This window comes from Phascolarctos cinereus, unplaced genomic scaffold (genome assembly GCF_003287225.1).
Source record: "Phascolarctos cinereus isolate Bilbo 61053 unplaced genomic scaffold, phaCin_HiC Scaffold_1;HRSCAF=81, whole genome shotgun sequence".
In the NCBI taxonomy this organism is placed as follows: domain Eukaryota; kingdom Metazoa; phylum Chordata; class Mammalia; order Diprotodontia; family Phascolarctidae; genus Phascolarctos; species Phascolarctos cinereus.
In genome coordinates this window covers 217117338-217129728 of record NW_027555514.1, presented here as the reverse complement: position 1 = coordinate 217129728, position 12391 = coordinate 217117338, and the positions used below count along the sequence as shown (strand labels likewise).

The 12391-nt window shown below is 47.7% G+C and overlaps 1 protein-coding gene across 2 annotated transcripts; it reads right to left on the bottom strand.

Annotated features, from left to right (window-relative positions):
• Positions 1-4625: 4625 nt before the first annotated feature.
• On the bottom strand, positions 4626-12106 carry LOC110194106 (TBC1 domain family member 15-like). Of its 2 annotated transcripts, none has more exons than XM_020966265.2 (12): positions 12033-12106; positions 11610-11726; positions 10913-11139; positions 9683-9862; positions 8603-8688; positions 7888-7991; positions 7445-7512; positions 6655-6801; positions 6074-6164; positions 5756-5880; positions 5415-5550; positions 4626-4814 (listed from the first exon to the last, which is right to left on the bottom strand). In XM_020966265.2, exons 1-12 carry the CDS (start codon positions 12095-12097, stop codon positions 4706-4708), a joined length of 1455 nt encoding a protein of 484 aa, XP_020821924.1. In that variant the 5' UTR covers positions 12098-12106; the 3' UTR covers positions 4626-4705. The 2 variants fall into 2 exon arrangements, with proteins under 2 accessions (XP_020821924.1, XP_020821926.1); XM_020966267.2 differs by having other exon boundaries at positions 4629-4814; positions 5415-5547.
• Between the last annotated feature and the right edge of the window lie 285 nt (positions 12107-12391).

Genomic DNA, 12391 nt, shown 5'->3' with positions numbered 1-12391 from the left:
TTTATGGCCTGAGACTCCATAAACAGGGTGAGAGAGCCATTTGGTCCACTTCAGAGAAAGACCCTTCAGGACATTATTCATACTCTTTTTCAGCCTGGGAATGCTGGCCCCTTTCTCCTCTGATCTCTTCCTCCCACCCAGTTCCTTTGGGCTCTCCTTGATGCCCTTCTCTGAAGGCAGGACTCCATTAGAGTCATAGAATATTGGTGCCAGCAGGATGCCTTAGACAAATGTTCTTAACCTGAGGTCTTGGCACTTGCTTAATGTTTTCATGACGATTTCAATATAATTGGTTTCCTTTGTAATCCCATGTATTTCGCCCACTTAAAAAATAACTTTGAGAAGGGGTCAGTAGACTTAACCAGATTGCCAAAGGGGTCTAGAACATAAAAAAGTTAAGCACCCTTTCCCTGCCCACTCATCTGCCCACTACCACCATAGAGCCCACATCCCTCTCATTTTAAGGATAAGGAAACAGATTTGATTACAGATCTCTAGTCCTTAACCAAACTCAGGACTCCTGTCTTAACAGTTCAGATATTCAATGAATTATGTTTTGTCTACTATGCTCAAATTGGACACAATACAAAGAAGAAAATATTCCAGGATCTTGGCTTCTAAGAACCTACTGAGGGATTATGGCACATAACACAGGCACGATTATAAGGAAGAATGTGGTTAGGGCAAAAGAAAGAACTAAAGTGGACAAAGAATGTAGAGTAATGTGAAATATGGTTAGAAAAGTTGACGAGCCAAATTGCGGATAGCCTTCAGTACCAGTCTAAGGAGTTTATACTGTATCCTCAGGGGAATAGGAGTTGCTGATGATTTGCAGCAGTGTAGCGGGGGGGCTGATTTGTACCTGTGGAAGATAGTTGCTCAGCTAGACAAAGGACTAGAGGTGCTAGTAGCTGGTTATGATGGTCCAGGCAAGAGCTAATCAGAACCTCACCTACTGTGGCAGTATGAGTGGAGAAGTGGCAATGGATGTTGAAACAATCTAATGCTTTCTCTGCGATACATGTAGTCGAGGCTCATTTTCCTACTGGGGACAAGAGAATATACCGTTGGCCTTAGTTTCCCTCCAATGTGCCACCCAGCAAGTCAGAAATGAGTGCATAAATAGGGCCCAGGATTCTAGCTAGCTTCTTTCTCCAGATCCCTCTCTCTTTCCCTCCCTCAAACTTAGGACTAGAACCCAAGAATTCTATTTCACCATGTATAGTCATTTTGAAGTCAGTTGTCTTGCTTTCCAATTTCCCTTTAGGTCTACTCCAAAATCGCCCAATCCCATAAGGGCCAATAAGATAAAATGAAATGTTAGCTTGGGAAGCAAAGAGTGGGGGAAGCCTATACTTTGCTCTGTCTCCTTATACAGTTGTTGTGGCTCTAGATTGCCCCAGCTATAGCCATAAAATAACAGGAAGGCTCTGTGCCTTCAGAAGTTTTAAGAGCTGGGGGTACAGGCGGCTAGGTGGCACAGTGGATAAAGCACCGGCCCTGGAGTCAGGAGGACCTGAGTTCAAATCCAGCCTCAGAAGCTTGACACTTACTACCTGTGTGACTCTGGGCAAGTCACTTAACCCCATTGCCTAGCCAAAAAAGAAAAAAAAGCTGGGACTACTTAGATATGTAGTAGTCAAAGGTGGTTGAGTATATGGCTGTAGCTGGTGAAGTTGTGGGTATGACAGGTGGATGAGGGATGTCCCAGCATGAATGTGTCCACTCTTCAGGTGCTAAGTGAGAGTGACAAAAGGAGGGTTTCAGAGAAAACTCAGTAAATCCCCAACCTGCTCAGAAGGAAAAGACATCTCTGTTTTTGAATAATCAAAGGCAGAAGGAGGCTAAGGGTCAACGCTACTTTTGATCCTGTCTTTCTCCCTCTCCACCATCCTCGGCCCACTTCTCCCTTTCCTCTGCAGCCCTCTTCTTCCCTCTCTGCAGATGTAGCGTCTTGCTTTCCAGTTGCCATTTTCCTCTATTCTCTTTGGCTGTGTCTATTTGTTACCTTTTTTGTCTCTATTGTTCCTGTTACTCATTTCCTCACTGCTTCTGAGCTCCAAATCTCTCCCCCTGTATTTGTTCCTCCCATCCCCCTCAATTCCACAACCAATCCTATTTTGAAATATTTACTTTTATCTTTTGTCCTTATGTTTATCCCTTACCTTCTGATTCTTCAATCTCTAAAACAACAACAATAACAAAACAACCTGGGGTGCCTTTAAGAGATCCCTCCACCCCTTCCCATTCAACTCTAGAAACAGGTGCAGCTCTTGTAGCATGTAAATGGAACTCCCCACACAAGCACACCCTGGATCAGGAGAGATGATGGTGTCTCAACAGCCTCATCATTCCTAACCAGAGGAAAAACCTCATTTGCTTAGAGAGAGTAGAAGAGATGCTGAAAACTGAGCTTAATGAGGAATTTGGGGGTCATTGAAATAGGACTGTTTGGGGTCATTTTTTCTGCCTCTCTTTTGTTCCCCTTGTCTCCTGGTGTGTGTGTGTGTGTGTGTGTGTGTGTGTGTGTGTGTGTGTGTGTGTGAGAGAGAGAGAGAGAGAGAGAGAGAGAGAGAGAGAGAGAGAGAGAGAGAGAGAGAGAGAGGGGCTAAGGTATCAGCCACAGATGATGCAGCCTCTGAAATTGCTCCTCCCTTTGCACCAAACCCTGGAGGGGGAAGGGAGAGTTGTAGAGTGCCATAGATTGGGCCAGGAGCTGTTGGGTTCCGCCTCTTCCTCATGGGGGCCCTGACCCCTTCTTCCAAACCTGTCCTTTTGTTTTTTGAACAGAACATGAGAGTATTTGGTTCTCACGGACTGCTTTCCATTTCCCCACCCCCAAGCTCACCATCACCCTTTTTAGTATTCCAGACATGTCAGCTCACCATGGAGCTGGGGAAGAAAGGGGATGGGGCTCTGGGGATTCTCTTCGTTGTTGAAATGGGGCTGATAGTGCCTGGGCTAAGACCAGTTTCCTTTCTTTCTGTCCCATGACCAAGAGAAAACCTGAAAGATGCTCTTTCTCCTTTCAGTGTCCTTCCCTTCCTTCCCCATTCTTTTTCTTGGAGCTGGAGTGTTAGGGAATACCAGAAGAGGTAGAGAATGGGGTGGGCAATACTGAGGAAGATCAGAGGCAGTGGGGACAGTAAGAGGATACCAGAAGATGGGGCAGAACTGAGTGGGGAGACACTGGGAAAGGGGCAGGTCCCGGAGCAGTAGAGACTAGTGTTCAGGGAACACAGCAGAGAGGAGATAGGAGCAAGAAGGCCGAGAAGAGGGACAAAACCTAAGGAATTCTGGGACAGAGAAAGAAAATCAGTCTCCCTCCTCCCTCTCTCAAGAGGAAGGATATTCCTTTTGTCACCCTTTCCCTGGGAATCCCGGTTTCCACCAGCCCCTCCCTTTTAGAAGCAACTTAAGCACATAGTAGGTGCCTAATAAATAGTAGTTGACTGACGTCTCTTGGAAGATGAATACACCCAGCGTTTTTTATTTCTCAAATTAATAATTCACCTTTTAGAAATTTTCATAATAACCCTTAAAGTAATTGATGACATCTAGGGGGTGTTTTGAAACCAAGGCTTGGGACTCACTAGCCTATAGGTCTATCTGTCCATCTGTTCTTAATCTAATTCTGTCTCTGTCTCTGCCTCTGCTTCCTTATTTTCCCCTTCAGATGAATTCCCTAAGGCTAGGGACTTATTCCTTTTTTTTTTTTTTTTTGCTTTTTGGTTGAGGCAATTGGGGTTAAGTGACTTGCCCAGGGTCACACAGCTAGTGAGTGTCAAGTGTCTGAGGCCAGATTTGAACACAGGTCCTCCTGACTCCAGGGCTGGAGCTTTATCCATTGTGCCACCTAGCTGCCCTCCTTCCTTCCTTCCTTCCTTCCTTCCTTCCTTCCTTCCTTCCTTCCTTCCTTCCTTCCTTCCTTCCTTCCTTCCTTCCTTCCTTCCTTCCTTCCTCTGGGTTTCCTCCACCCCAGACCACAAATCTAGAAGGTCACCCAGACAGACAAGAATGACTTGAAATTTCTCCCCAGATGAAAGTTATGGGGGCCCTTCCTGGCTTCAAGGGAAAGAAGTGAGGGACAGATTCTGGGTAATGAGGAAGAATAACAAATGGACTCCAACTCCCTATATTACCTTCATTTGTGTCCAATATAGCTTAGGTATCTGTGGGGATTTGGGAATCAGGCCATAGGCTAGGACTTAGGCTAGATGAAGGAGTTTTAACCTGGTGTCCATGAACTTGTTTTTCAAAAATATTTGGATAACTATTTCAATATAATGGTTTCCTTTGTAATCTTGTGTATTTTATTTTATGCATTTAAAAATATTATTCTGAGAAGGGGCCCACAGGTTTCAACAGACTGCCAAAGAGGTCCAGAACACACAACAAAAAGAGTTAGGAACCCCTGGGCCAGAGGAAGGGGAGACAGGGCATGCCCCACTCATGGGCTGAAGAGAGGTGGGTTAGGGAAAGGGAAGAGGGAAGAATCACCTTGTCCCCATCTCCCTCCCCTATCAGAGAAGCCTTCACCAAGGAAGACCTCCCCTAAGTAGCGGGAAGGTTATTTAGGATTAGGCTTAATGCCCATGGTAGAACCTGAAATTCCAGTGTTGCTATCCTGTACTCCCAATTCTAGAATAGGTGGCTCTAGGATAGGGCCTGAGAGTCAGAGGTATGAGCTCATGGAAGAGGTGTTTTATTGGCCAGGTATAAGCATCACCCCAGGCCCCAGGGAAGATAGCTCAGGGTGTGACAACTCCTTTTCTTCTTCCTGGAGAGTGTTTAGTTTCAGCTTTCCCTGGAGCCTGAGGAGACAAGGAACAACCAGCTTGTTTCCAGAAAATGGTGTGAATGGGGGGGGGGGTACTGCGGCCAGCCACCTGCATGGATATTCCAGTGGCACAATCCCAATGCCTCAGTCTTCAATTTTCTCCAGGAGTGAAGGTGGCAGCAACCATTTGGACTGTCTCAAAAAGGCGATGATCGAAAGAACATTTGGAATGGATGCATCACACTTGTTTGTGCAATGTGTTTTTTTTCCGCCACAGCAGATTTTTCTGTTGTGTTCAAGCTAATACTAAAAGGTACCACTTCCTTTTCCTCAACACATGCTTGGGAGATGGTAGAAGGTATTCTGAGAGTCTGTGTTGGAAGGGGGTAGGGAGAGAACTAAGGGAGAGAGGATAAGAGAAAGCCAGTCTAGAATTAAGTGTTTACCATGGATAATCCACAAAGTAGATAACAGAGAGAAGACATTTTGTGGCACCTGTGATGACCTACTGGAATAGAGTTATACAAACAAGAGAGTTTAGGAGGTGCCTTTCAAGGTCTGTGCTGCCTCTGGGCTCCACTGGGCTGGACAGGGCTAGAGCAGGGCCAGACTCAGGGCCAGGGCCAGGGCATACCTCTGGGAGAAGAGTAAGAACTCATAGGCATGATGGAATGATAGCAGCTGATCTCGGTTTTGCACCAGAATGGCCACACAGAGTAGGACATCAAAGGTCAGGTCTTTTCGGGGAGCACAGCATCCATTGACCTCTGCTAAAGGTGAACAGTCATTGTCAGAAGAGACATTAAGGAAACCAAAGATCATGAAGTAGTTAAGAATTATGGAAGGGTCAAAGAATCTGATGACATCAAAGGTTATGGAGTTCATTGCAATAAGAATCAAAGGATTGATGTATAAGGTTGAAAAGGAGTTTAGATGGCCCAGTGGATTCAAGGTAGAGGAGTTTGGGCTGCTCACCATCCTTGGTCTTTGAATGTTGCCAGTCAGGGGAGTTGCCCTTGCCACCCTCCAACCCTCTAATCTCCAGCACTCGAAGGGCATCTTGATGCTGCAGATCTCTCTGGAAACACAGCAGCAACCAGCTGTGGGAGCATGGGGTCAGTCGGTCAGATTGTCAGAGTCCCAGTTACATCCATCTCCAGCTCTCTGTAATAATCCCAGGCCCCCTTTCCTGTCTCACCACCACCTTCCTGAGCTCCCTAAATCCCATCTTCCAGTCCTCTCCTCTATCAGCACTGCCATCCCTCCCCAGCCTTCCAGGGTTTTGAGGCTGACCGGAGACAGAAGAGCAGCTTTTCCTTGGAGACCCTCTCAATATGGCTAGAGAGTTCTGGATCGACATATCTTAGCAGCTCTTCAGAGACATCTGCAGGGAAGATGTCTGTCTAATCACAGGGCCATCTCCCTCTTGCCCTCTGCCTCCTCAACTGGTGTCTCTCTTGATAGCCAACATCTTCTTATCAACACCCTCATTGTCAAAGGTGTCATCATAGTCATTGCCTGTTGATGATAATAACATCCCTACCCCAAAGCCTTCATTCAACACTCATCTGCATTTGATGCTGCGGCACTAAATGAGTCTGCCCTCAGAGGGCTCATGGTCTAAAGATAGTGACAGGATAGTTAGTAAGGAAGGACACATGCATGGGTGAGAGATAAAACAGAATAAAGATATGAAAAGATCGTAAAAGTGTCTACGTCATTATACCACCACAATTGGCCAATTCCGTGTCTAATACGAAAGAATCACCTACGCCAGGGACTGTCACTCATGACCTGTCTCTGCCCAGACATGAAGATGGATGCCCTTCCCCAACCCCTACCCCCACCCCCACCCCCTAGGGTCCATCTCTCACGGATCTTTCTTTTGATGCCTTCAGCTGTGAAGTTCATCCCTGCCCAGCGCATGAAGCCCACAAAGCACCAAAATGCATCAGTCTCTGAATCCAGGGTCTCCAGGAATCGGCTCACAAAGTCATTCATGCCCTGGCAGTAACCCAAGTCTGGCAAGCAGAAAGGGAAGCATTTCCTTTGGTTGGATTCAATTTAGCAAAACTGGTTGAGCATATAAAGGGACTGTGCTGAGGTTGGGTATATAAAGACAGACAGGACAGCCCCTACTTCTCCAAGAACTTAGCATCTTAATTGGGGACTGAGAAGAGCGTGTATACAAGTAGCTAACAAACTAACATAACATACATAAACATACATAACATAAGGCTAGCATGTAAACAAGTAGCAAATAATAAGGTACAGTAAGGTAAGTAAGCATTGAGAAATTTAAGAAGGAAGAGCTCACTTTCAGTTGGGGAAGGTCAAGGAGGGAGGAGAAGTGGGGGATAGATGATAGTGTGGACAGGATCAAGGAGCTGGTTTGGGATGTCTGGGGGAGAAAGCAGAGAAGGTTGGAGGAAGTCACAGCAGGACCTGGTTTGAGGGTTTAGAGGAGGCATTTTGGATATGAGAAGGGAGAGAAGAGGAGAAAATCAGGTCCTGAGAAAGGAAAAAACGAGAGAGGAGAATGATGCATGTCAGTGAGAGAAGGATCTGTGTAAAGGATGGAATTATTGAAGCTAAAATAGAATAGTGAGGCAATGAAGACTTTGGCACCTGAAAGGGGAAAGAGGTTCCCTCAGGAAACTTTACCTTGATGAAAGGCAGCATAGGTGATGAGTATCTCCCGGACAGACAGAAGCTTGACCAGCCCTTCCTCCCTATGAGGTGGGGAAGTGACACTTAGGCCCCCCAATTAATCAATATCCAATTCCCCACGACTTTGACTTCCCCTGGTCCCCTAAAAGCATCAGCTCCCCATTCCCTTAAACCATTCAGAATTTGGGTAGGTTGGCCCAGTTTCAGTTAAGGAATGCTAGGCACATAGGCCTCCTTATTTCTCGGTGGTGCTGAGCCTCAGAGGCAATAGTGACTCATATCCTCTCCACATCCTAGGGCAGACCTAGGAGAATAAGATGCAAGGAGGAGTCAGTGGGAGCTACAGAATCTGTCATGAGTATCTGAAGCCCAGGAAATTTGAGACCTATCCTTTCCCTGCTCCGGCTTTCAGTTCCCCTTGGCCTTGGCCTGCTCACTGGAAGTAAGAACGGTGTCGGTCAGTTCGGGGCACATCAGCATCTATGTGTTTCTGGGCCTTTGTGAAGAGCTGGTCATTGAAGATGTGACACTGAAGGCTGTTCTGGAAGGTGGGGAGGAGAAAGGGTTTGGGGAAAGCTCTGTTCTTTAGGTTAGTGGACATTCTAGTCCCCAGCTACGTTCCCTGCACGTAGTCCATCATCCCTTTCCCTTTCTATGATTAAAGAGGTAAAGACTTCTTTTCTCTGCTTTTCAGCATGAGAATCTCAACTCTTCCTACTTTTATAGAAGGTGAGGTTGGGGGAAGGAAGAAGATTCCTTTTCCCACAGTACATGAAGAACTAAGGAGGGCAAAGACACCCCCACCCCCACCAAAAAAGACCCTCCCAGGGGAGAGAAAACTTCTCCATGTCCTTAGCTCTAGCCCTTCTCTCCTTACTAGTGTCTCCTCTTTTAACTTTGCACAAGATGGGTTTGGCATGGACTTTTCCCCATGGGGTGGATATACACCCAGACTCAGCCAGCCCCCATTTGGTGAGGGGAGCAGGTTAAAATACTTCTCCAAAGAATCTGCCATTTGACTCATGACTCTGAGTCTCCAATGGAAGTATTTAGGGGAACGCTCTTCCAGGGATTATTTCCTCCTTTTCCACTGGATCTCCCCTTGCAAAGATTCTCCCCCCACCCACTTCATGACCAATAGTTCTGTCCAACCTCAGCCAACTTTTCCAGAGGAGACGCATTTTCTCTTATCTGTGTCTGTAGCACTTCATACTTGTCAATAGCCATGGAAAATTCCTCTGTGGGAGAAGGGAAGGGAGAAGTAAGGCTCTCATAGACCCAGCCGATGGGGAGAAGGGAAGCCTGACCTGCTCTGCCCCCACCCCCATCCCAACAAAATGAAGATGACCATTCTCTGCGAACGGACTTGGCCTCCCAATGTCTTAGGAAAAGGGCCATAGTTCCCGACACCTGGCATGAAGAAAGCCGTATTCCCAGGACCCAAGTAAGGTCCAAGAACTTGGGTACTAATAGCAATAGAGTTAACGTTTTTATGGCTCTTTTGGATGTGGGCAGCCCAGTGCATAGAGTGCCAAGCCTGGAATCAAGAAAGACCTGAGTTAAAATCCAGCCTCAGACACTTTCTAGCTGCGTGACCCTGGGCAAGTCACTTAACTAGTTTCCTCATCTGTATAATGAGCTGGAGAAGGACATGGCAAACCACTACAGCATCTCTGCCAAGAAAACCCCAAATGGGATCACAGAGTCAGACACAACTGAATCAACTCAGCCACAGTCAAGATTTGCAAAGCGCTTTATAGACATTATTTCATTTGATCCTTATGACAACCCAATGAGGTAGTGTTATCCCCATTTTAGAGATGAGAAAACTTTGGCTCAGAGATTTGTCTAGAGTAACAGACCTAATAAGTGTCTGCAGTGGAATTTGAACCCAATCTTCAAGTTTACCACTCTATCCATCACAACATGATGTCTTCCATAATTATATAAAAGCTTTAGAATCTTAAAACTTACCTTTCCCTGACCCCTAATTTTACAGGTCAGAAACATAAGGGCCCAGAGTGGTTAGGTAATATGCCCCAGGTCACGCAACTATCAAGCAACAGTCAGGATTGGAACCCAGAAGCCAGGACTCCTATTCCAATGCCCTTTCCACTACGCTATGCTTCCTCCGGTTCACAAAAGAGAAGAGGCTGAAGACGGGGGCTTCCTGACAGTTGGGCCTCCGAGTGCCTTACTACACTCTGCCCTCCAGTCCGAGGGAATACTCACCATCTGCCAGCACCTTGAGGCGGACAGCGCTAGGGTATCGACCTCTCCAGACCCACTTCATGCCATGGTAGTGGGCTTCCAGCTTAGTGTCCAATACCTGTCGCTCCTTAGCTGTGGAGTTGGGTGGGTACACACCAAACAGAAACTTCCACACCAGCTTCCGCTCCCCAGCCTCTGGGCCTGGTGTTGCCAACACACACATCATGGTCGGACTTACCGTGGATCCCATTCCAGTACAGTTTGTGGGTTGGGGCTGGTCTGGGCTGGTCCGTGTACCCCCAGCACCTGGTACAATTCATTGCACATGATAAGCGCTTAATAAATATTTATTAAATTGCATTGAATTGCTCCTTGACCCGTTGAAGGATTGTCGATTATAACCGGGCTGAAGGGAGGGTGCAGTTCCCGGCCATCGCCACAAGATGGCGTGGTAGTTCTGCATACAGTCAGTCACTCGTACTCAGTCCTATGCCCTGGACGTCAAACTCACTCTGGGAGCTGGGAATCTGTTGGAGATTCTAGGAGGCTCCCAACGACTCCAAGAGAGGCATCATAGTGCAGTGGAAAGAGTGCACCTGTATTGGGAGTCAGGAGACCCTGGCTCTTCAACTAACTAGCTGTGTGACCTTGGGCAAGTCACTTAACCTCTTTGTGCCTCAGTTTCCCCATCTGTAAAGGGAGAGGGCTGGAACTAGATGATCTCTAAGCTTCCTTCCATTTCTCAGATTCTAGGAACCTATAAGGCTAATGAAATAGTACAGGTCAATGTTAATGAGGGTATGACTGAGGTTGAAACAGTGGGAACAGTGCTGATTGGACAGATTGTAGGAGGAGAATACATGATAGCTGGTGACTGGTTGAATGGTAGAGATAAGGGGGAAAGGAATCAAGGGGGCTTCTAAGGCTTCACTGGGGCTAATCAAGTGGCTTTCAGGAGCCGGGACGCAAGGAAGGGCTTCAGCTTCTGTCTTTGGGTATCTTTGCCTCCCAACTGCCGATTTTGGCAACTGTTTTGGGCTCTGGAAGAAATTTGATGTAGATTGCACATCAAGTGCCGTAGCCCAGTGCCAAGTATGTGGTAGGTGTTTAATAAATGCTGGATTGATCAGTGGCATCTGGCAGGAAGAGAATATTGTTGCACAGATTTCCCAACTCCAAGAATTGCTGGGCCTCAACAATGTAGGGGAAGGAAGGGAGGGTTCCTGGGAAGGGTCCTCCTTTCCCACTGACCTTTCTGGTAGACCATCCTCCGGAGTCGAGGGATATCTAATCGTCCCACAGGGTCAAAGAGGCTCTCCAGGGAGTCAGGTGGCAGGGGCAGACTCTCTGGACAGTGAGGGGGGCTCTTCTTCAGGGGTCCTGTGGTCTTGAGGACCTCAGTCTTAGGATGGCCCTTCTGGGGGTCCCTGCTCCCCTTCCCTGGGGGCTTTGGTTTGAGATTCATTGTGATGGTGCTTCTGTGCAGAGGGAGCAAGAGGCAGTTGTTCCCAAACTAATCCTGCACTAACCTTCAGAGGTTCCTCTAAACCCACCTCACCCCATGAAGCTATATCACAGTCCATGTTCATATTTGCAAAGACTCCTGTGTGTATCCAAAGACATGGTTCCACGTGGGGCTCCCAGCCAACCCATACATACATACCCAGCATCTGCCTCAGCCTTTGGGACATTGAGACATGGGCACAGACCACTGGAGATTCACCCCGGATAAGAAGCAGAACTGCATGTGTTGAGAGAGAGGCCTACCACCTACCAATGTCTGATTCCTCCATAACTCCCCAGGCCCACCCTAAGGCCCTCCAGAATCTCGGGGGTTCAGACCTAAATGCATAACTGGGTTTGGGGATTGCTGTTATCAATCTTGAAAGAGCCATCCTGAGGCCTGCTTGGCCCTGACCATGTCCTTTCTTTTGTGGCCCCGCCTGACCTTAGGTAGGAGCTCAGCCATGGGAGCCATAGGCTGAGCAGTCTTGCACATGGAGCCAGGCCCAGGATTCTCAGGATCTTCTGGTTGGCCAACTGGATGAAAACCTCCAGCCACTCCCTGTTGGAGAGATGAAGGCCTGCAGGACACACCCTAGGAGCAGCATTGCCCCCAGCCAGAGCCCAGGCTTCTGGGGCTGAGGAAGACAGGGACTGAGAGGGACTGGGGTAGGGAAAGGAGGCATTTGTGGGGAGGGGAGAGAACCAGAGGATATGCACATCCTTCAGATGATTTGCAAATTATGCAAATGAACTCAATTCTCTGGCCAAAGTCTCCAAGGGAACCTGTAGGGCCTAGAGGGTTTGGGATAAGTAGGGGGAGAGGGGCAATGAGCTGGTCTCTCTTCAACCAGGGGAAGGTTCTCACCTAAAGGCCTGCAACCAGTACAGGAAGAGCTGGAGGGCTAGAGATGGCCAGGTCCCTGGGTACATATCCCAGGGCATGAGCAGTGATCCCTGAGCAGTGAGGGCCCCTCCCCCCCACCCCCCCAGCTGCTTAGCTCACAGAGGGCATTGTGGGACCTGCTATCCCCAGGCTCTCTCCTGGCTCTCTCCGTCACCTCTCCATCCCTCTCTGTCCCTTCCCCATCCTCTTTCCTGTCTTCTCTTTTTCGTGCTCAAGTGTTACAGCTTTATTTTTCATATTCTATATTTGGTTTGGACACAGCAGACAAACACACAAACACTGCTCCCCCAAAAGTGCGTCCCCTGAAAACAACAGGGCTA

What these genes read in the sequence shown, in the direction of transcription:
- LOC110194106 (XM_020966265.2), bottom strand. Translation starts at nt 12,097, where the DNA reads ATGTACCCAGGGACCTGGCCATCTCTAGCCCTCCAGCTCTTCCTGTAC. An exon ending in TGGCTGAGCTCCTACCTAAG is followed by an intron (nt 11,140 to 11,609) that starts GTCAGGCGGGGC and finishes CCCTCTGCACAG; the next exon opens with AAGCACCATCACAATGAATC. An exon ending in ACATTCAAAGACCAAGGATG is followed by an intron (nt 5,551 to 5,755) that starts GTGAGCAGCCCA and finishes GTTCACCTTTAG; the next exon opens with CAGAGGTCAATGGATGCTGT.